Raw genomic sequence first — 25,672 nt, 5'->3', positions numbered from 1 at the left:
CTTCAGACTTGACTTGAAACTCCTCACTAATGACTCTCCACTCGACTCATCCAAAACGACTTGTGAACAATAACAGTCAGTCCGTCATCCAGGAGCTGTGTGCGAGTTATAGAAAAAATTACTTTCATTGTGTGTTTATGTTGCCATTATTCCTCCTTACGTTTGTAAGTGATGCATAAGTGAGGCGTTCTATACAGTTTTGATCATGCAAAATTAGTGATATTTAAATAGTTTTCAGATGATTTTTGCTAAATAAAATTTAGATGTAATTCTAAGACGGAATCTTACATTTTTTAAACGGTGTTGGTGGTAAAAGACACAGAAAATACGTGAAATACGTGGAAGTGGCCGATAATAGGGGACAGCGGACAATAGGAGCTACCGAGGTAACATATAAAACAGTTATTTTCCATCTCCTGTCTCTGAACTTATCCTGGTATTGACTCATGATCTGACTCGGACTCCAGCCTAAAGACTCGTGACTAGACTTGGACTTGTATTTTGTAACTTTTGCACATCTCTGGTTCACACATGTGCCTGTGCACAGCGTGAGCAGTAAATGATGCATGTGTGAGTTTGTGTGTCGCAGCGCGTGTGCACATCTGTGAGCACGCTCGTGCGCCTGTGCGCAATAGTGCGTGTACACTTTTACACGTGCTGCTCATCTAGGCACGCCAGGGTTTCGGCCCAGCGTGAGCGGGGTGGGGTGAGCTCCAGGCTGATGGAGGAGGAGCAGTTGCCAGATCAGAGCTCCACAACGTCAGACCGTTGTCTCCGGGTGCAACTGGAGCTCCGCCCTGCTCCGTCTCTGCCTCCAGCGACAGCAACATAAACAGATACTTCACTTCTGCATATTGTATGACAGGTGAGTGTTCCAGTCATCAGACATTACACAACCAAGCTGGAAACTTTCAACACTGCTTGATCACTTCTCATCAACTCACTGACTGTCCAAGCGTTAAGACTTGGTCAGTTAAGACTTGGACAGTTAAGACTTGGACTGTCCAAGCATTAAGAAATACCCGGAAGTTTCTGAAGTAACCCTCCTGGAAGCTGGAATGTCTTTTGGAATAGGGGAAAAGCAGTTAAAGCACTGAGCGCAGATATCATGACTCGGCGTCGGCTACCACACTGTACTCACCTGGTCTGACGCAGAGGAATGGGCAGCGAGATACACAGGAACGGATCAAAGGTGTGACTCTGCTTCTGGCAGTGCGGGCACGTCAGCGAAGACCTACAGAAGACAAGAACAGAAATATACTGCAGTGATATGTCATTCAGCGAAACAGCGTGGACCCTTTAAAAAAACACCATACTATGTTTGACATCAACTGGTATGATGCTGCCATAATACATTTGAGAATAGTGTACAGCATAACTAGAATAGTGTATAGCATAACTAGTACACGTGTCATGGCTATGAAGTTCTGAAGGAAGTGAGGAACTGCTATCAGAAGAGGATTATTCCAGCCAAGGGAAGGAAACACACAACACTGTTTCTTCAGAGCGGTGTCATTCTTCTCTTAAACATCTTGTCTTATTCATAGAACACATTCGATTAAGAGTCCTTAACATATGAAAATGATGTATTTCCCTTTGTGGACAATAACAATGGAAACCAATACATGGTTGCTGATTTGACTGATATGAGAATGAGACTGCGAAAGCAGATTGCTCATCACTGAGAAAGATACCACAGGAAATGTTTTGAGGTCTTCTTGTGTTCACAAACCTTTCAACATGCTGACTATCTTCTCTTGAAATTCTTGTATTCTTACAATTTGATGATTCTCACAGCAGACCTGCTCCAGACATGCAATGTTTCCATTAAGCTGAATGCACTGTAACAGTCAGTCATTCTTTATGGATAGATGCATAGACGCCTTTCTAACAGCTCGGAAAAAGATCATCTTCAAATTCAACGTCTAGGGCACGAGGGCTCCCTGCACAGCCTGCACCTGACAACCCTGTGGAGAATGAAGATCTCGCACAGGGAGTGAGAGATAATGGGGGGAGGGAGAGAAATATATATGGAGGGGGGAGAGAGATGGAGAGAGGCAGCAAGAGAGGGAGACAGAGCAAGAGAGAGAGACAGACAGACAGACAGACAGAGGAACAGAAACATGGAGAGAGGCAGCGAGAAAGAGAGAGAATGAAAGAGAGACATTGAAAGAGAGAGACCGTCACAGGGAGAGAACACCTTAAGAAAGACTCTTATTCAGCTGCAGCCAGCTGCTAGCTCATGTCCCTCTCTCTGGCTCTCTGATTGGCTCCCTCTCTTGCTCACAGTGATGGAGCTGTAGTTTGCCCACAGATGTCTATCCGTGAAAGGGACACCAACCAGCTGCATGCTCCCTGCATACAAACACAACCGAGGCCCCAATACAGCTGCACAGACGCTCAGAGATGTTTAGGACTGACAGCGTCTCATACACCAGGCTGGTGGATCACATATTCCAAACTTTGAAGAGTTTAAGTCCACACACTATCATCCTGCCATTACATCAGATTTAAACATTCTGGAGGTACGCAGTTACGTAGAGTGGCCATAATTATTCTAAATGGAAAGCAGCTGATTTGAGTGACAGTAAGACCCTAGAATTGTTTACATGTATCGGGCTCTATATTCTGGCTTAATCAGCAAACTAGTTCTACTTTACATTTGCAGACCTTAATTTATAATTCAAACCAGATTTTCCACATTTACTGTAATGTGATGGTTTCCTGCTGTCACTCTGACACTGAAGTTACCGTCGTTAGCTATTGGGTCCGCACCATTTGCCATCATTCATCACCTCTCGTTTCATATTGCGTTCCCCATCACCCTCCCAACGTTTCCCCATTGTATTCACGCCGCACTGTAGTTGGGTCTGTGCCACTGTGTGCCTGTTTTTCGTGTTCAGGTGTGTGGAGGACATGGACATGGAGGACTTTCTCCATGGGTCAGAAACCAACACCAAGCACAAGCCATGGCCACCGTCCACATTTAATGTAGCCTCTCTGGCAATCGTGGCTTCCACCGTCTGCTGTTTGATGTACCTTCAGCTGGTAGAGCTGGATGTGACACAAACACTGACTTTATTACAAACTTAACATGTTTGTGCTATAAACACCTTGTAGACACACAGAGAGATTTTCCGTCGTCTTCAATCTCTGCACAGCAGACTCCTCAATCCAACAGGCCACACTGATGTACCTGTTTCAGCCACAACAGAACAACACTTACTACCACGCCTCTACCATATTGGTGCCAGTGCTGTGGTCAGAATGGCCTGTCTATTTAAAAATATTAAAAATGCCAATGGGTCACACCTATGAAATGTGTATAAAAGGACAGGAAAGTAGCTGGTGAATGAGAAGTGTAAATGTAAGCTGCTTTTCCTGAGGGTGGGTGGTAGCTGAGTGCCTTAATGTATGTTGACCTGATCTGGGGGAAAAGATGCCAGGGACATCAGTTTTTTTTTCCTGAATGACACTTACAAACTTTCTATTTGTTTCAGTCGAGTGACTCTCATCCTCAGCAACCTCCTAGTACTGGCTGCAAACTTCATGGAAAAAGTCCTTTTGCAAACCCCACTTCAGATAATGGAACAGGACGGGCTGGATGTACAGTGAGTAAGCAGGTTTCCCCAATGGCAAAGAAAGAAACCACATCTCCTACATCATGTCCCAGAAAAGTCACGTTTCAGAAGGAGACTTGGTAGAGGTCTGTGCTGAGTACATAAGGCAATGCTCCTGTGTGGAATTGCCCTCTTTTCAAATCCCACCTTTCAGGAGATCTGGGGAGTGTAGCAGATACTAAATCATTAGAGCAGAGGATAGAACAGAGCCAACTGAGAGATTTCTCTTCCATTTTTTATGTTTTTAAGACAGCGTTTAAGTGCCATTGATGTCTGTTATGATTATTATACATTTTGGATGCGTTATATGTACATTTTTTAACAAGTGAAGGACGAGTGTAAATCATTCATGTGGATTATAATTACAGATGTAAATCTGCTTTAACCATGACAGAATATTAAATGTGTCTTACAAGGCCTTCAGTACACAGCAGAATATTCAACAAGATGCAAATGCATATGGATAAAAAACAAAGTGAATAATAAACAAAAGTACATAGAAACATGCAGAGATATGCATTGCAAACCTCATGAAAACATTTGAAATATAGCACCGGAGATGTTCTGAGAGAAATGAACAACTTCACTGATTCAAATCTAACATTGTGGGAATCCCCCATTAGAGAGAAGTTCACTTTAGTACGACAAAAGTTAATTTGTTACAACACAAATTTTGGGATGCTGCACTTCCTAGTGTAACGGTCACAAAACTTATTCAAGTGAAGCGTGAAATAGGGCAATGTACACAGTTACCATTGTTGATCCTTGTGTATATTTACTTAGTGTGTCTAGTGATGCCGAACATGACCTGACCCTGGTTACAAAAAGTCCCAAACACACCGATTTAACATCTTGTTTGCATGTTTTGCTCACGCTGGTTAATGCAGGAACTCACAGTGCAACAAAACAGACAAAGATCATTTCAAAAAGAAAGAAATGTGATGAATAGTGAGTGGCCCTACTATATTATACTGTTGAACATGTTTGTGTTGGTTTGTAATGGATGCAAAAATAACCACCTACACTATTTAACCATGGGGCCTACAGTACCTATGCAGTGGGCAAAGTGAATCATACATTTTACCATAGGATTTGGACACCCGGTTTGACCAAACCTTTCTTACAATATGCCCAAATTACCGTTTTGAGTGTGGCAGTAACAGCACCAAGCCCAAATAATTTAAACACACACTGTAAAGTCAATTATGTGAACTCAGTTAATGCCATGTTGACCCATGAAACCGCACTGTGATGGTCACTGCAGTGGAAGAAGGAGATATTTAAATTCCACACAGGATCTGACAACTGGCCAATGAATCAGTGGCTTTCCTGCTCAGTCTCTTCTCCAGTGCACATGCATGCTGGTCCTCGAAGTGGGCGGTGGATCTCTGGATAAAGTCAAACCCGGGCAAACACACAGCCACCCCAAACTCAGTGGAGCACGGCTCATCTACATGAGGTTTTGTGCAGATTTAGAAACACTGTGTGTACAGGAAGCCATTTTTCTCCAGCGGGTGGTGAATGCCATGACCTCCTGTGGAGGTGCATGGTGTTCCATTTGTGATGTGCGGTGTCATGCTGGAAACCGCATCTTCCGCAGAGTTTTCTCTCCTGGACATAGTGCGCTGGTTATTACTGTCACAGTCGCAGCGACTGAACACACATCTTAACACTAGCATGGCTGAATTTCAAGATCTTCAGGACATCACCCCTCCTTCTTGCCAGCAATTAGAGGGCCATTACCCATCTCTTATTATGGAAATTCATGACGGGACAGAATTGAAGGTGCAGGTCTAATGTGCCTTTAGAAACAGGTCTTGCCTCGCTGTGACTGTATATGTTTCCATGTAAATGTAAAAAAGTGTCCAATCAATACCCCCCATAGTTTTAATAGCTTCCTGTGCAAAATCCAATCCAAAATCCATATCTGATCAATTGTTCTTCTCAAAAGCCATAATGTTCTTCTCAAATTCCCAAGTGTTTCTACAAACTCATGGCAAATTTATCAAATCATGTTTAACTTTGTCCCAAATTACTCAAGCTCATATTTCAACTGGTAAAAATCAAGAGTGATCAAAAATTAAACTTAAAATGAAAGAACTTTAGACAATGAATAATGAATCTTTTTAACCCTTTGAAATATATCACCCATGAAACACTGTCACAATAGTGTTACACTTTCTAGCTGCAAGAGTTTTCTTTGGGATACTTTACATAACATGTACAAATGAAATGGAAGGATTCTGATTAAACGATTCTCATTTGTTTTCCATAATAGAGGATTTTATAATATTATGGTTAAATAGCTCATTTGCAAATATGTTAGTATTATTGATAAGCAAGACAGAAAACACAAGTTATCATTTTTAATGGTAGAAGGTATCAAATTTTTTTTAATTTTCTAATAAATATTTGTCTAAACAACAATTGAGCAGACAAGATTGCACCACTAACTGACCTATTTCATCACATGGCATAGATTTTAGTTCAATGTGTGTGTGTGTGTGTGTGTGTGTGTGTGTGTGTGTGTGTGTGTGTGTGTGTGTGTGTGTGTGTGTGTGTAATACCTAGCCCAGATATTGTGTGGACACACCCATATGACAGCTGCAGAAGTAGAAAAGGTTCTTTATGTGTCACAGCAGGGAGGTAATGAACATAAGACTACTGACAGGCACATCACTGAAAACTAAACTACTAATTTAGCCAGTTCTGAGCAGATGGATGAGAGAACACAAACACACAAGAGAAACAGGAAGTCACGGTATGATGTCTATGAGGTATATATATATATATATATATATATATATATATATATATATATATATATATATATATATATATATACACACACATACATACATGAGGTACCTTAGGATTCTGCAGACGGTCAACAGACTGCTCCTTTTAATTAGTATTTACAGTTTACAACTATGCAGGGCAGTTAGGACGAGTTAGGAAATTCTTCTGTGGAGAGAGTGGCAGCAAGAAAAAGAGAATGAAGGACAGGAAGGGATTGAGAAAGGCAGTGAGAGAGAGAGAGAGAGATAGAGAGACAGTTGGTGAGGGACTGGTGCTGATTTTCAGTATTGATTAGTATTGAGTAAGGGCACTCCAGCAAAACAACTCTTCCATATTTCGGTGAACTGTTATTTTAACAACACCGTTATGTTAACAGCACTCGATTAATCTCCGTCAGTAGCACTTAACGTCGATCAGTGGCCTCTGCACCATTTACCATTCACACACACACACACACACACACAGGGCCGGAGTGGACCCCTTTTTCAGCCCGGGAGTTTCATGCCCAAATCCGGCCCAAAATAATTTTTCCCTCCCATTCGGCCCAAACTAGAGATTGACATAAGCCGGCCCATCGGGAATCCTCCCGAATCTCCCGATTAGCCACTCCGGCTCTGCACACGCACACGCGCGCACACACACACACACACACACACACACACACACACACACACACACACACATCCACTGCAGGTTCAGACTGAGCAGGACACCATCTGCAGATCATTTGGACTGGCTCTTCACATCCACTCTTAAAGCAAGCTTGAGGTTCTTCAGCTCCTGGTCATTTTTATTTTTTAGAAACATAAAAGCAGAAAGGTGGAACTGGTCAGTATGATGTAATCCCCAATCCTTCACGGCTACACACAGGCCATCATTTGTACTTTTACAGTGACTGTAGAGCTACATTGATACAGCAGATTAACCCAGATTCATACCACATATATGAATAATTCTAGTGTCTCAGTCAGTATTGAAATATTCCAGGTGAATTAAAGCGTCTGGTTCTACTTTTTAAACAAAGGTTCCCTAAAGCTCAATCAAAAGTCCAAATGAAACAGGGAGGAAGAAGAGGAAGAAGAGGAAGATGATTCTGTTATTTCCAGGTCGAGGAGAGCAGGCAGGATGCAGGAGGACACACACTCACTCAGATGTACCATATGGGACGCAAACATACAGCCGCATAAGGACTGATGTAGGGTGGTTCATCACTGAATCACTGCCTACCTTTAATACCTCTCTGCATGTCCTTTGAACATTAGGTGCATGTTAAATTCATCACCGATGAGCAACTGGACCGGCCATACCGAATATAGATGAGCACGGAATTATTTCACCCTTCAGAGCCAACCACAACACACGCAAGCACACACACACACACACACACACACACACACACACGTAGAAGAGAAACGTGGAGACATGCAGCTGCAATATGTGGAGGTCTGAAATGCACACACGCGCGCACACACGCGCACACACACACACGCGCACACACACATACACACACATGCACATACACGCATGCTCATACGTGTACACACACATGCACACGTGCACGCACACACACACACACACACACACACACACACACAGGTACACACACATGCACACGTACACACACACGTACGTACACACACACGTACGTACACACACATGCACACGTACACACACATCATTCATTCCTCACACCGATACTGAGTAATTACAGCTCCAACTTTGGTGAAATAATGAAGGTCCACCCATCCTCATAATTCCCCCAGGACTCTCAGATATTATATATTAATACCATTGCCATTAGTTTAGAAGAGCTAGCTCCGGTAATTAAGGCATAATTTAAGGATTTGAGAGGAAGCAAGTATAATGTGGAAAGAATGGATTATATTCTCAGATGGTTATGCAGATATTGAGGATTTAAAGTGTCTGAACAAGTTGATAAATGACCAAATGTATATAGCTGGAATACCAAAACAAGGTGCATGTAACACCAAGGCCCCTCCCACCAGAGAGAACACACCTACAGTCAGTTAGACTAACACCAAGGCCCCTCCCACCAGAGAGAACACACCTACAGTCAGTTAGACTAACACCAAGGCCCCTCCCACCAGAGAGAACACACCTACAGTCAGTTAGACTAACACCAAGGCCCCTCCCACCAGAGAGCACACACCTACAGTCAGTTAGACTAACACCAAGGCCCCTCCCACCAGAGAGAACACACCTACAGTCAGTTAGACTAACACCAAGGCCCCTCCCACCAGAGAGAACACACCTACAGTCAGTTAGACTAACACCAAGGCCCCTCCCACCAGAGAGAACACACCTACAGTCAGTTAGACTAACACCAAGGCCCCTCCCACCAGAGAGAACACACCTACAGTCAGTTAGACCAGTTAGACTAATAGACCCACAAGTGGAGAAGAGTATCCGCTACATGCTACAAAATGCCACATATACAGTGGGGAAAATAAGTATTTAGTCAGTCACCAATTGTGCAAGTTCTCCCACTTAAAAAGATGAGAGAGGCCTGTAATGGACATCATAGGTAGACCTCAACTATGAGAGACAAAATGTGAAAAAAATTGAGAAAATCATTTTGTCTGACTTCTAAAGAATTTATTTGCAAATAATGGTGGAAAATAAGTATTTGGTCACCTACAAACAAGCAAGATTTCTGGCTGTCACAGACCTGTAACTTCTTTTTTTAAAGGCTCCTCTTTCCCCCACTCATTACCTGTATTAATGGCACCTATTTGAAGTCGTTAACAGTATAAAAGACACCTGCCCACAACCTCAAACAGTCACACTCCAAACTCCACTATGGTGAAGACGAAAGAGCTGTCGGAGGACACCAGATACCGAATTGTAGACCTGCACCAGGCTGGGAAGACTGAATCTGCAATAGGCAAGCAGTTTGGTGTGAAGAAATCTACTGTGGAAGCAATAATCAGAAAATGGAAGACCTACGAGACCACTACTAATCTCCCTCGATCTGGGGCTCCACGCAAGATCTCAGCACATGGGGACAAAATGATCACAAGAACGGTGAGGAAAAATCCCAGAACCACAAGGGGGGATCTAATGAATGACCTGCAGAAAGCTGGGACCAACGTTACAAAGGCTACCATCAGCAACACACTACGACGCCAGGGACTCAGATCTTGCAGTGCGAGACGTGTCCCCCTGCTTAAGCCAGTCCATATCCAGGCACGTCTGAAGTTTGCTAGAGAGCATTTGGATGTTCCAGAAGAGTATTGGGAGAATGTCATATGGTCAGATGAAACCTAAGAAGAACTATTTGGTAAAAACACAACTCGTCGTGTTTGGAGGACAGTGAATGCTGAGTTGCATCCAAAGAACACCATACCAACTGTCAAGCATGGGGGTGGCAACATCATGCTTTGGGGCTGTTTCTCTGCAAAGGGACCAGGACGACTGGTCCGTGTACATGAAAGAATGAATGGGGCCATGTATTGTGAGATTTTGGGTGCAAACCTCCTTCCATCAGCAAGGGCAATGAAGATGAAATGTGGCTGGGTCTTTCAGCATGACAATGATCCCAAGCACACTGCCAGGGCAACAAAGGAGTGGCTTCGTAAGAAACATTTCAAAGTCCTGGAGTGGCCTAGACAGTCTCCCGATCTCAACCCCATCGAAAACCTTTGGAGGGAGTTAAAAGTCCGTGTTGCCCGCCGACAGCCCCAAAACATCACTGCTCTAGAGGAGATCTGCATGGAGGAATGGGCCAACATACCAGCAACAGTGTGTGCCAACCTTGTGCAGACTTACAGAAAACGTTTGACCTCTGTCATTGCCAACAGAGGATATACAACAAAGTATTGAGATGAACTTTTATTATTGACCAAATACTTATTTTCCACCATTATTTGCAAATAAATTCTTTAAAAGTCAGACAAAATGATTTTCTCAAAAAAAATTTTTCACATTTTGTCTCTCTCAGTTGAGGTCTACCTATGATGTCAATTACCGGCCTCTCATCTTTTTAAGTGGGAGAACTTGCACAATTGGTGACTGACTAAATACTTATTTTCCCCACTATATATATATATATATATATATATATATATATATATATATATATACACAGGGCCTGAATTTCAGTGCGGGATTGCGGGAATTGCGCACTATTTCTTCGATTCCCGCAATTTTATCCATAATAATGCGGGAAACTCCCGCACACAATTACAGCGAAAACGTTCAGCAAAACAATAGCTCTGTTTGTATTGTGAGACGGACAGATAGTCGGACAGACCGACGTCCGTACTGGACGCTGCACTCGGCGCTCTCACTCTTCCTAGCACCGCAGCGGCGGCGACGTTGACCAAACTAATCCTCAAGATTCACACACAGGTGACGGTAGTAAACTAAAGCAGCAGTCCAAACATATGTTTCAGTCCAACTGGTCAAGAATATATCCTTGGCTCGAACTTAATAGCGGTGAAATGAGCTGCTCGATTTGTAAAATGTACGGTGCTGTGCCTTTTACCAGCCGATGCTACAAAACATCGAGTTTAAGTCGCCACTCGGCTAGTGTCTCTCATACAGCAGCACTGAAAAGAAAGCGCGAGGCTGATCTGAAAGAGGTGGTCAATAACGGAGGAGAAGGGCAGAAAAACAGATTACTAGGGTTGCCAACTTTATCACTGAGTGAGATTTGATTTTAGGAGGGAGGGAGGGAGGGGGGTGGCGGCGTGTGTGTAAAATATTGGCCGGGGGCGGGGTGTGCGTGAGTAAATTGTTGGGGGGGGGGGGTGTAAAATGGACACATTATTATATCAGAGCGATATAAGCGAACTAGTATGGAGTCAAATTAGGGTCTTTAATGGTGACGAAAAAATAATAATATCGCAAATATAATATTAGCATTTTGCATTTTACGTTCCTAATTTGTTTCTGCAATACTTTCCCTCTTTTGCGTTTCTTTCTTTTCTTTGCGTTTCACATTTTATGTTGCTGCTTTTTTTTTGCAATACTTTCTCCCTTTTGCGTTTCTTTCTTTTGTTTGCGCGTCACTGCTTTTCTTTGCGTCTCGCATTTTACGTTCATAATTTTTTTTTGCGCTTCTCTCTTTTCTTTGCTCCGGTTTTGCCCTCTGTGTGGGGGCGGGGAAAGAGGCGTGGCCAAGAGCGAAAGGCGTGCTGTGAACGTTCAGCGTCAGTTCAGCTTCCTTCCACTGCTGAATTGAACTGCTGCAGCAGCGCATCTGGTGTTAAAGGAAGAGAGAGGTCGGTGTGTGCGAGGTGGTGGTGCATTTCAGGGCATTGTTTTTATTCGCTCAGGTTTTCAAAAGATCATTTCAAACCGACCTCAGTAAAATGTTAATAAAATTAATAATAATAATATATATATTTTTAAACGAAGTTTTAAAAGGGCACTTTCGTTGATAAAGGGCAGAGTTGGTGGTGCTTTAGCACCTGATGTCTATGTCTGCACGCATATACCTGTGGTCCAGCTGGGCGACCGTCTGCCATGATACCAGTAACCAAATTGACGCGCTGTGTGACGGTTCAACTGATGACGCTGAACGTTCACAGCACGCCTTTCGCTCTTGGCCACGCCTCTTTCCCCGCCCCACACAGAGGGTAAAACCGGAGCAAAGAAAAGAGAGAAGCGCAAAAAAAAATTATGAACGTAAAATGCGAGACGCAAAGAAAAGCAGTGACGCGCAAACAAAAGAAAGAAACGCAAAAGGGAGAAAGTATTGCAAAAAAAAGCAGCAACATAAAATGTGAAACGCAAAGAAAAGAAAGAAACGCAAAAGAGGGAAAGTATTGCAGAAACAAATTAGGAACGTAAAATGCAAAATGCTAATCTTATATTTGCGATATTATTATTTTTTCGTCACCATTAAAGACCCTAATTTGACTCCATAAACTAGTAACTCATTGAATCATAGATGTAGATCAGAGGTAAATAAACTAGATTTTTTCAGCGTGAGAAATCGGATGTATGGCGTTTGTGCGTGTGAAGACGGTCAAATGCGTGTGTCTCACGCTCATTGCGTGAGAGTTGGCAACCCTGGATTACTGCAATGCATAAAATTCTGCCTGATGCCCAGTCAGCTGATTGTGATGTGATGACACATTTCAGCACACAAAACAGAGGCAAAATTAAGTTATAACAAGCCTAACCAATGTATGCTAATTTCAGCTTGGCCCTCCAAGAGAGCAGTTGGAATGTTTTTTTTTTTTTTTTTTTTGAAAAGAAAGACCAAGGAGAGGACAGATCACGGTAGAGAAGAACCAAGAGACAAGTTACAATGTATATATATTAAATACATATATATATGTGTGTGTGTGTGTGTGTATATATATATATATATATATATATCTTGTTGAAGCACAGCAAGACCTGTATTTAGGTTCACCAGAAGTACCCCCCCCCCCCCCCCCCCCCCCCCCCAAATGTAGAAATCCCCCTTATGTGACACATTTAAGGGGGGAATTCCCACTCATTTTGAAAAATGAATTTCAGGCCCTGTGTATATATATATATGAGTTCATAAACTAAATCATTTACTCATATTTTTGTATTATTCTGACCAAAACAATTCAGTGCCTATATAAAAGAACAAAGACTCTTTGAATGTCCCATTTCCAAATGATCTGGATCCCGTGTAATATAAAAGCGTCTGTGGTGCAGTCAGTCAGCATATCAGACTATTAGTGGTCTTTGGAGGCTTCTGAATATTGGAGGAAGGTGTTTAAGGACAAATCTGTGGGAGGGTGTTTGGGGAAGAGTTTGGTCTTGGCTTACAAAAAATGCAGCTTGCTGTCAGAATATGGTGCTGGCATGCTGCTCAGTGGAGGATCTAAAACTGCAGAGATCTTTCTCCAGATGAAAGCACATTTCTGAGAAAGCTGATGCTCGGAGTGGCCTTGTACCCGCAACCTTTTGCTCGTGGAATGCCCTGAAAAATCGAACTTGCCTGGATCAGCACCAGCTCACCCCTGTCCTCTGCTCTCTGGGTGTCAACGCCGTTTAGCATGTTACTGTAAGAGCTGTCAGCTCCCGCGATGGAGAAAAATGGGAGTGCTAGAGGACACTATGTTTTTGCTGGGATAAAGGAAATCAAGGCGAGTTTCTGAACTCTACCCACCACCAAACAAAAATGTGAACATAAAATGTACAGTCTTGCAGTGCTGAGATTAAGGGCATAACACCCTGCCAAGTAAGCGAGCTACAATTCTTGCATAGCACGCAGAACCTCATTTTAATTTTTTTTTTACTATGTATTAGGAATGAGGCTTTGGGGTGCCCATGCTGAGGTGAACTGATGATTCAATCTTCTCTCAGGAGTCTCACAATAATCTCACAATGTTCTGCGTGTCCCTGCTGCTCTGTTGGACCAACTTTGCCCAGTATGTTGCTCCAGCAAGACAGGCCGGCCGTCAAAGCGCATAGCAAGTACTCGACTCAGGCTTCGGTGTTACGCAACTTGTCACTATTCACGGGACATTATGATTAATCTCAGTGTACTTGCATGTAACGTACACCAGGTCAGAGACTGCGTCCAGGTGGGCTGCTCACCTACGTGCCAGGGTTGCGCAGCGTAGCGGTTACACTTAGACACTCACTTGTACTGGGCCTGAAAGTGCTCCTGCACGAAGCTGTGACGGACCGGGCCCGGACACTCTGACGCTGGCGTTTCCTCTCCTCCAGCAAGACCCTGGAATAACAAGCAGCACAAAAACAATAAAGGTTCAAAAACGCAGACTTGAAAATAAGGCTAAAGGCACATTATTTTACAGTACGATTACTGGTCATGACTGCTTTTCACATCACAAATCACAAATGTTATTTCTGTGTTGAGATCAGATGGGTACAGCCTTTGATGTCATTTACGCACACAAAAAACCCCCAGGTCTCTCATGGCAACAGGAAACGTTTCTCGACCAACAGATCAGTTCCAATTGATCATGCTTTCGTCTGGAACCCTAGGCTGCCATTACAACTTGATATGCACCGCTTGACTTCTTGTGTGCTCGCTTGTTAACAGAAAGTTCTCTTCAAAGGCGAGTGAAACAGCCAACCTGATCTGAACTCCGGCACACCCGACACACATCCTGCTCTCGGCCTCGGCCTCCTAGTTTTTATTTAATCTCCCTGAGACCGGAGAGATCCGCTTAGGAGACAGATAAAGACCGTGGAATACTGGTAGGGCTTACCACTGAGCTTCTTGAGACAGGCGTCTAAACTAATAAGGGATATGGAGACGAGGTGGAGGTTGAGAAGGTGGGGGGGGGGGGATTGCTCATCATCAACACCGTATAACATAATTCATTCCGCTGTCCCTGGCATCACAGAACAGCTATAAACAAAGCAATACAACAGTGAGTTTCTGATGAAGCTTCGCAGAAGGCAGCGCTAATCAACAGTGAGTTTGTGATGAAGCTCTGTAGAAGGCAGCACCAATCAACAGTGTAGCTAGGGAACAGTGCAGTGAGGAGCTGTGTGAGAGCATTTGACAAACAAGTACATTTAGGGTTATGCTGCACCGTTACTACAGAGACCAGCAGATCTGTGAAAAGTATTACATGTCCCAAAAAAATGGTATTGTGTACCTACATACCTTACGATCCAAAAACAGTACACTTCTGAGATCAACATAGAAGGCTACTGAGTTCAAAGCACAGCACAAGAAAGAAGAGTATGTTGGATTTAAAGGTCATTGAGGGACCTTTTATTAGGGCTGGGTGATACTGAAAACTAATTATCATGATATTTCCTTATTGCAAAAAAGGCATAATCAATTTTACCCCCATACTGAGGATTTCACTGCTCTTTAGTGAACGTGTATTACTTAATACACCGCAAAGCTTTTAAATATGAATGACTCTTTTCATCATTTATTACAATATATACAATTATGCAGTATTGCATTACCATAACAATTCCTTAATGCAACGTAAATCAGGCTTAGATCAGGATAAATCAGTATCAAATTACACTGAATGCATTAAGGAAACAAAACAGGCTACTGGGGGAAATTATGCCATTTTGAAAATTTTATTTTTGTCACAAAGTACCGTCGCTGTTATCTGGTTTTTGGTCAAAGAAATGGCACCTCTCAGCACGGCACTCCCTCACACAGAGTGGGTATTCAGTGCTGCAGGGCACATCGTCTAAAACTGCAGCAATGCTCATGTTTCTTTCAGGAAACCTGTGGTAGCTTAACAACATGTAGGCTACATTATCTTAGCTTTATATGACAGGGCGATATCCCAGAAACACATTTTTTCGTCTTGGTACTTCTAGATACAGTTTATAGTTCAGGTATATTCAGCCTCAATTGATGATGCTACCAAAAGGTGCCACATTCATTTCATGCAAATGTTATTTTTATGACGATAAAGACAGCTAATTGTGGCTCAAATTGACTCAAATTGTGGTTCAGTAATTTCAAAATATAAAGTGTGATATTCAATGGTCTCTAACTCCCTACAGTACATACAGTATGTACACATATGTACACGACTGCTACTGCTTGCTGACAGTAATATTATTCATATATTATTTATATGTTATTCATAGCCAAAATGAATGCAGAAAGATCCATTCCTATTAATCTGCCTTCGCTGGTGATGGACATCGTCATATTATTCTTGCCATGAAGAAGTGTGCTAGGTCTGCCGCAATGTCTCGGAAGCTGGTATATGTAGAAGTGACGTTCACGTGCCAGGATCCACATTCTCTCAGCAGCATATTGGCCAGAAACATCACGCTGCTTTGGCCAGTTTTCTGCCCATACTGTATCCTGGAGCATCTCTTCCCCAGCTGACTGATGCACACATGCCCAGCTGTCCACATGATGGTTAAAAAAACAAAAAAAGGGCCACCTTCTTCCATCGCTACACGATCCTCTGGCACTGTGACCAGTGTGTAGCTATTCAAACCCATACTCAGCAAACTGCAATGCAGTGTGTGTTCTGTCATCTATAGTGTTGCGAATAGCGCCGTTAAAAATAACGGCGTTAGGTAACGGCGTCATTTTGTCAGTAACGGGATAATATAATTAATTACTTTTCCTGTCGTTACAACGCCGTTGACGTTACTGGTCATTAAAAGCGGTGCGTTACTATATACTGATATACTAACAGTAATCCGAGCGGACCGCTGTCCAGGCTAGTGAGGAGTAACAGATCTCGATAGGTCACAGTTCTCGGCGTAACACCTGTTTAACTTAACAAGTCAGTAAGCAACTGGCTAAGGCAGCGTTATGGTAGCCAATCAGAGCCAGTGTTTTTACACGCATGCTGAAGCACACCAGTGACACGACACAACCGGAGAAGAGGCAGAAATGGCGAGTCAGGAGCAAGCCGAAGAAAAATGATCATTTTCAAGGTGGCAATATAAACATTATTTAAGAAAATACTTGAAGTTCCTGAATGTCTACCAGACTGGGTATTTGGTTTATTTAATTAAGAATAGAGGTTTTATTGTTAAGTTTACTTCTGTTGTGAACAGTTGTCTCAGGTTGAGAGAATTTAATTTGATAGATGTAAATGCACTTTATATAGTGCAATTGTTTACTTTTATTTTTTTATTTTTTTTTTTACAAAGATTTGGTATTTTAAAGGATTTTATCCTGCACTGGTCTGTTGATGTGCAATACATATCAAAATTTAAACACCTTTCTACTCATTTCAACTGACTGTGAAAACTGCTTTTTCAAAAAATCCGTATTCATTGGCATATAACTTATTTTTTTACTCTAATGCAAATAGTTACTTTCCCTGGTAACGAGTTACTTTTATTATAGAGTAATTCAGTTACTAACTCAGTTACTTTTTTTTAACAAGTAGTGAGTAACTATAACTGATTACTTTTTTAAAGTAACGTTCCCAACACTGGTCATCTTGGTCAGCATTAACAAAATCAGCAATCTCTGCCACAGTAGCTCTTCTGTGGGATCAGACCTGATGTATCTCCTCTGTGTGTCTTTGGCACCCACTGGTTCACTGGTCATCCTTCCCAATTTATTTTACTGCTTTCATCACATCAACTGTAAGACGAGTTGCAGTTGGTGTAACCCCACCGCCTCATATTTCATACCTCCTGACAGGTGTCAATATTAGATAATCAGTTCACTTCACTTGTGAGTGGTTTTATTGTTGTGGTTGATCAGTGTAGGTTTGTATTCATTTGATATTGCATGCTGATAGTAAAAATATTCATACAAGCATACATTTAAAGTCTTACTAGGGATTAAAAAATTGAATTAATGCAAAGCATCTTGGTTAACTGTTCATAATGAGCCAAAATGAATATGGAAAGATCCATCTGTACAAATATGTCTTGATCAATGATCAAGGACAATGTTAATGAAATCAAACTCATTCATTCTACTCAATGAAATCCTGAAACACTGCTGGCACAGAACTAGGAGAATTAACTTCAAATAATACTGATCAACTCTATAAATTGATCAGAGAGAAATACCACATCATATAAATACAAACAAAAGTAGAAGTTTCTGGTTGGCTACTGAGACATAATTGCTCCCTCCTTTAAAAACAGGTGTAAATAGAAACATGAAATGAGAGTGAAATTATGTAATACATTTTGCTTTGATACGTGCCAGTCAGTGAATGAAACACCTACATCTACATCTTTTAAATTCTCTCAAAAGCTGCTTTGGTCTATGGGGAATGTATATTCTCTCTCTCTCTCTCTCTCTCTCTCTGTCACACACACACACCCACACACACACCCACACACACACACACACACACACACACACACACACACACACACACACTCCCTTTCTCTCAGGAATCCACCTTCTTTCACCACTCCTCTCTCCCACTCATGGGTACTTTCATTCCGAATTTCTTAAATGCCTCTCTCATTTTCTTTCCTATTCCTTCATCTCACCGCCCCCCTCCCCCTCCTTTCTCTCTCTGTTCACTCCCTGGTCTATCTCATACTCTTTAGCTGGCAATTAGGGCCCTGAAGAACATGCAAGACAGCACTCAAACACACAATGAGAGACAAAAATGGTGGCCACTTCCTCTATAATGGCTGCTGGGGCTGGAAGCTTTTGCAGCATCTGTGGTGGAATTAAAGCTCTTGTGGGTCAAGTAGTTTCACGCTGTCAGCTGTACCCAGAAGGGCTTCGGCAGCACGCCTTTAAAGACGAATTCTGGGGCCCATAAAGAGGTGATTTCTAATGAGAACATCCCAATGCATCAAACTAAGGCAAATACAAGGCAGATCGTGTTTATGTCCCAGTGGAGATCAGATATGGTACCCCTAATTTCTACACGATGGAGCATTGCTTGGATAAACAGACCCACTGCTAAGGAATGAGTCCTGCTCCTTGAGGGATGTGTGTCATTTTTCAGCAAAATGCAGTCCTGTAGGCTATGAAAGCCAAGGCTTGAGAGATGCACACAGCCATGAACTCTTAGAGAGGGGCTCTGAAGGGTTAGCCTGGCTGACAGCCAAACGAGGGGAGCCAGTGTAAACACCCAGGTGTCTCCCTGCTCGCTCCCACAGTAGCATTTTACCAAATGTAGTGCACCTGGTGGCACCCCGTTCTCTCTGCCCTTTGAAGATCTCCTGAGGTTCCCACACAAAAGCTGTAACCATGCCCCATCATCCATCGCACTGTGAGAAAGGCAGTGCTGTGCGAATGCATTCCACTGTTATCTTTAACGAGAGAAGGAAAACACTCCAGAACGTTTGTTTTGCCTTATCACCTCACTAAATTCCCTTGACTGGCCAAGTCACAGTGGTAAGTGGGAGGACTGTGAGGTTTCATATGATAACAGGTTCGACTGAATGAGTGGGAAGACTGTTCTGTAAGGCACACACACACACACACACACACACACACACACACACCAACATGGTCAGAGATGATGTCTCAATGGTACTTTTTGCCCTTACCTGAAATCATTAAGTTAGGGCAAAAACTAGAGGGAGGAAACATATTTTTCTATGATTTCACATTGCTAGCCTTGTAACACAGAATGCTAGAACCTAAATGACTTAATGAGGAAGAGAAATTTGATGCTACTACAAATGTAAGTAATTATCACACACTTCCAGAAGTGAAAATAGTCTAGCTCACTTCTGGTGTTCTGGTTGTTTTTGTTACACCTTGTGTTGTTCATAGGGACAATCAAAACCTTTATCAACTATGCCACAGTTTGGTAGTGAGACTTGCATTCACTTGCCCAAGAAGTGACTTCAAAGGCTCAACGACGTAGCAAGAAGTTTTGGAATTTGTACTGATTCTAAAATGAAGGAATATAAGCATCTATGTTGGTTAGATCATCAGGACAAATTGCTCTTTTTCAAGGTTAATGATGAATACACCAGTAGGATAATGTAACACATTACACACAACACCCAGTAGGATAATGTAAAAAAACATGTGTTTGTCACTGACTTAAATACATGTTTTAAGTACAGTACAGTACAGGACAGTACAAGTGGGTCAGCTCGACACAGACCCGTTTTCTCCAGCTCTGCCATGACTCAGGCCAGTGCGGTTCTATCTGTGGTGATTCCACAGGTCTGTTTTTCTTCCTGCATGCTATCACTCCTTGAGAGGACGCAGAAGGGTGTGCAACATCAAAGCCCAACCTGGCGGTAGACGAGTGATCCACTTGTGCTGGAGAACACAATCATCTGATAGCTTGCCAACCTTGAAGGCTGCCAAATATGTCACGTTCCAACAGCAGCCTCTGAAATTGCTTTGACTTCATGGGTCGAAAGGCTTTAGATTTATCTGCTCTGGCCTCCTGTTCAGGTATCAAGGTTCGGTGATGATCTTTGCTTAATGTTCCTTGGATGTTAAGGATAAGGCATGCACAAGCTTGCTTAGTTATCTTAAGAAAGAACAGAGGATAGACTTGGATATTTTTGCTAACAGCTTTCTATCAGTTACCAAATCCACATCCATGCTGACTCTGGACATGTGTGGTTTGATGTGCCTGTGTCATTGGGTTGTGATACATGCACACGAGGCAGGAGCTACAGTCAGCATGTAAGTGCCAACAAGGACAGTCATGAAGATGAACTTTGATCTATTTATGGGGCGGTCAGAGTGAGCTGTGCAACAATCTAACCGCCATCTATTTGCTAGTCGGCTTTTCAAAAGCGTCTCGACTGACAAATCTGATATGTCATAAAAATAAACACAAATGTATATAAAGTAAAGGCAGCATAAAAGGCCAATACAATGATCAGTTGTTAAAAAATGTGAATGTTTATTGCTGTATTGTTGCCCTGCTATATTATGTATCTATACTACATTTTATTTTTATTTGTATCTATATCTTTACAGCAAAACCCCTGCTCCCTACGATATAACAAAAAGGACCAGTGCAGCATGTCACCAAAATCACCATTCTCAAACATCCATTGAAATAAACATCAGTTTTACTATGCATTGAGCTGTAATTTAATTTTAAAAGATTCTAGTGAGAAATAATGTGTATTTAATATGTTCTAATTTGCACTTATCCTTGTTATATTGTTTTGCATGACATCATGATGGTTATTAATCCAGTGACTGTCTGAGATGAAGTTTGGTTTTGTGCCATTGATTTTCTGTAGTTGCCCCTGACTACAACATTGGAACAACAGCAGATGGACTGTGCTGATATCATAAGAAGATACCTCTCCCTCTCTCTCCCCCCCCCCCCCCCTCTCTCTCTCTCTCTCTCTCTCTCTGTCTCTCCCCTAAAAGAGAACCTGTGATATGAGTTACTATGCGGAGGCTAATCCTGGCATATTTTAAGCAGGTATTTTGTTGACAAGAGTGTAATCAGGTGGTCGTAATGGCAGGAGCGTCACTCTCCACAGAGACCAGGTCAACATTAAAACACTAATGTAGTGACCTGGCACCAACCCCAATATAAGTGCTTGTGAGGCACAAATTCTGTATGGGAATGATGTGGCTTGAAGTTACATACACTCTTGGTGTTGACAGTCAGACATGCAGAGCAGCACCGTCAATTGCTGTGTACTAATTAAAGGTCATAGCTGAATCTTACAATACACCGTCCTTCAATGTCTAAGTTTGCCAGATTCATTTTGAGGTTCACTTAAAAGACTTAAAAGAAATGTGACAGAATTGGCACATATTTATGTTGTTAAAGCCAAATACATTTTAGAATTTCCAATCCACCATTTTTTTAAATACAGATTTATGTCATACACCTACTGTGCAAACATTATAGGCAGCTGTGTAAAAATACTGCAAAGGTAGAATGCTTTCAAAAACAGGAGTGTTAACAGGTTATTATCAATTAGCAATAGGGGTGCACGATATGGACTAGAATTGCGATGTGCGATAACATTGTTGGATATCCCGATATCGATGTGAACCACGATAAATTAAGATTAAAATACAGAAATGTAGTGTCTCTCTGAACAGCAGCACGTTAATTTGTTTTGTTTTTTACTGTGTAATGAATCCAGAATAATTCCAAATATTTTGCAGGTTTATTCAACAATAGATTCAATCTAGGTTTATACTTTCACGAGTGAGCGACTCCGCACACCTCGTTAACCTCCGCGAACGGCGGAAGCGTTTAATCTTGCCGTGTCACATTCTTTGCAGTGTTGTCCGAAACGATATGTAGGCCTAGTAGTATAAAAAAACACCCCTCAAATACAGGGGAATGAACTTTTACCTGACCAATTTTAATGTTGCTTTGTGTTTCAGGTTTGAAAAGTGCTGGAATTTAGGCTAAAGTATTTGAAAAGGCTTGAAATTGTAACTACTTCGTTTCACAACAAATATCTGTCTGACTGAACAATTCTCTTGTATTACGTTAACATATACGAGCCTCTTGTAATTCCAGGACGAAACATGAGAGAACGTGAAGACGTTAAGATTGGGCGTTTTGAAAATAAATATCCATTAAATAATGTGATAAAAAAGCGAATTATTTCGAATCATTTAGAGTATATGTATACATATTTAATTCAATAACGTGCTGGGAATTATTGAAATGGACCTTTAAAGTGACGTACAAGTGCTTGAATTCCACCTTGTATAGGTGTATGAACCCTGCAAACATGACTGTTCTCATTGCGCCGAGACGCGGCGCGCGAGAACTTTAAATAAATAATAACATTAAATAATGTGATAAAAAAGCGAATTATTTCGAATCATTTAGAGTATATGTATAAATATTTTATTCAATAACGTGCTGGGAATTATTGAAATGGACCTTGAAAGTGACATACAAGTGCTTGAATTCCACCTTGTATAGGTGTATGAACCCTGCAAACATGACTGTTCTCATTGCGCCGAGACGCGGCGCGCGCGAACTTTAAATAAATAATAACATTAAATAATGTGATAAAAAAGCGAATTATTTCGAATCATTTAGAGTATATGTATAAATATTTAATTCAATAACGTGCTGGGAATTATTGAAATGGACCTTGAAAGTGACATACAAGTGCTTGAATTCCACCTTGTATAGGTGTATGAACCCTGCAAACATGACTGTTCTCATTGCGCCGAGACGCGGCGCGCGCGAACTTACAAAATTCGAGAGGTGCACGACCTCGTGAATCGACAGCGCGCGAGGCAATTGCACACGGGCGAAGCCACCGCGATTACGTTATTTTCGCCTCCCGGACCCTCGCGCCGCATCAAGTGTAAACCAGGCTTAAACCAAATCGCGTGTCTGATGAGCGTGTTCACCCCACTCCAGGGTTGCCAGGTCCTACAAAAGTTTTTCGCACAAAATCTGCGAGTGTAAGTTGTCGACGGGGTGGGGGTTGCGAGTGTGAAATGGAGACAAATTAAGTATTATATCGCGATCGATTCTTAGTGTTGACTTGTAACTTCCGCAGTAGCCCAACTCAAAAGTAGCCCAAAAAACCGCACCCTGCGGCCCCAGAATTTTTACCCGCGGCTGGATTTTCAAACAAGCCCAATTTGGCGTGAAAACCGCGAACCTGGCAACTCTGCCTCACTCTGCCTCTTGCCTACTTACGTCACGTGATCATAGTCTGCAGCGCGAATAGCTCCCTCTATTGCTGGACGAGGATAACGCAATTTGAGTTTGCTGTTATTCAAGGAGTTATCGTGGCTCTTTCGATGTGTTTATCGTGAAACTTCACATCGCGATAACGATAAAAATACGATTAATCGTGCAGCCCTAATTAGCAAAATGCAAAGCGAATTAACAAAATAGAGTAGGTTAATGAAAAGACAATGGAACGAGGTACAAGGTAGATCTAGACTCAAGGTTCATGTCCATGGTCAGGCAGCTCTAGACCCTTGGCAGTTGTATGCACTCCAACAGGAGAGGTCCTCCACTAAGCTAAGCTGCCATGCCCAATGTACTGGAGCTGGTGTAAGCAGTCTGGACAACAACGTGAGGCTCTGTCCACACACAAACTTGAGCCAGTGGATGGAATTGGACTAACAAGGCAACTGGACCCTGATCGCACTGTTTGGGGAACCGCTAAGCTCCTGCCTTCACTGTATGAGCATATCTACACAAAAACAGCAAAGGCTGAAGGTAGGCTAAGCTTTCTCTTCTGAAGGAACTGACATTAAAATGTATATGACAGGTTTTGGAATGCCGAAAGATGAGAGAACTCATAAACAAGCCATCACAAATTATGTCTGTTGTCATGATGATAATCATGGAGGCAACATTTTTCAGGCTTGTTCCTGATTAGTGAGGACCACATATTCGTTCAGCTCTTAGCCCAGCATCTACAAGGGACATCATCAGAGACAGATGATTGGAGTCTTCCACTTAAACCCCTCAGTAATTAACTCTGATGTCATGAAGCTACAGAACACGAGCGAAGAAAGACCTGTGCACACCAGTCACGGACACAGACGTCTGGCCAATCACACTGATGGATTTTGAAAAGGTTTTATAGCTCCATGGGAGCACAATTATGAATAATTTACATTAATAAAAACAGAAAGATGAGCATGTTGTCTTGGAAAGTGGTGCTCCAATGAAAAAAACGAAGGAGCACAACACAGCTAGGATACTTACACAGAAGCAGAGAAACACACACAACATTACTAATGGACCTCTCATGATACTGATAAGCAACCTGCCAGCGTCCTCTCTCAACGTTTCCCCTTCAGGGAAGAGAGAGATCAATTTTGTCACCATCTACTTCACCCACATTAGGAAACATCACATTGGAAACTGCATGCACACAAATATTCTACCAAACTCAGGTATTTCACACGCGTATTTAACACGGGGCCAAAAATGCGCATATGCACATTTCTGAAAGTGCCAACTAGACATACACTCCTGTCCTTCTGTTACGTTTGCCTTACTCTAAAAAGAATTACGTATACAGATCATGCCAACATCAAATCCAGGCGTGCGTAATGGATGTGACGGTGGCCCTGGGGTGCAAACACAGAGGTTTTTAAACAGTAATGTCACATGGTGTTAGCGTGCCAACTATAGAGAGCTGGGAAAGGCAGTCCAACCTGGCAGTATCCTCACCACTCCTAGTCTGTCAATAGAGCATAACAAGAAGTCATGAGGTTCACTTACTGTCTCTCACACTCATTCGTGCCCTCCCACTTCACGATGATTGGACGAGGAGTTCACGAGAGTCGCACTCGGTAGCACCTGGCAAGCAGGCAAACGACCGACTCGCTGTTCCTGCCTTAACATTCCACCAGACCCCAGCGGTGCCGCTGATCCACGAACGCGTCTAAACTTCCTTTCATAAGCGCACGGCAGTCTGTCACATAAACCGTGTTCCATGTTCCCTTACACACCGATCTGTCACAAGAAAGAAAAGGCGAAAATGACAAGCAGGGACTAAGCCACTGATCACACTGACAAATGTGGGCTACCGAGTACTAGCCACTCCTTGTTTACAAACAGCATTTCCAAACAGTCCTCTAGATCTCAGAGCAAATTACATTCTGCAAAAGACAGCCTGTATAAAAGAGATTGTTTTCTATAGTGTTAAATTAGGGTTCTTTCTCAGGGGGATTTGGCTCCCATGGGCTTCCACTCTAAGCCTTTAATTAAATGTAAGTTGTCTGGGACGTCAGGGGTTCTGAACACGCCATGCCCACTGGTCCCTTATCAAATCAAAAACTGATGAACTAATTCCTTTAACCGAATCGATCAATCAATCCTCTCAGCCTTTTTGTTGTTACACTAGTTCCACATTATTCTGGAGAACCTTTTAAGACGGAAAACCAAAGTGAAGACGGCGTGAGGACTGCAGACGAACAGTAAATGTTCTCC

At 42.3% G+C, this 25,672-nt stretch overlaps 1 protein-coding gene across 1 annotated transcript in view; it reads right to left on the bottom strand.

Moving 5' to 3' along the window:
- The window catches only part of usp43b (ubiquitin specific peptidase 43b), a 78,611-nt gene that overhangs the window by 32,394 nt on the left and 20,545 nt on the right, over positions 1–25,672 (bottom strand). The window contains exons 3-4 of the mRNA XM_076988649.1: positions 14,018–14,109; positions 1,142–1,234 (exon numbers count right to left, since the gene is read on the bottom strand). Coding sequence (XP_076844764.1) covers positions 1,142–1,234; positions 14,018–14,109 — 185 coding nt within the window. The remainder of the gene's footprint in view (positions 1–1,141; positions 1,235–14,017; positions 14,110–25,672) is intronic.

This window comes from Brachyhypopomus gauderio, unplaced genomic scaffold (genome assembly GCF_052324685.1).
Source record: "Brachyhypopomus gauderio isolate BG-103 unplaced genomic scaffold, BGAUD_0.2 sc63, whole genome shotgun sequence".
NCBI lineage: Eukaryota > Metazoa > Chordata > Actinopteri > Gymnotiformes > Hypopomidae > Brachyhypopomus > Brachyhypopomus gauderio.
The sequence above is the reverse complement of the archived record's forward strand: the minus strand, read 5'-3'. Positions and strand labels throughout refer to the sequence as shown.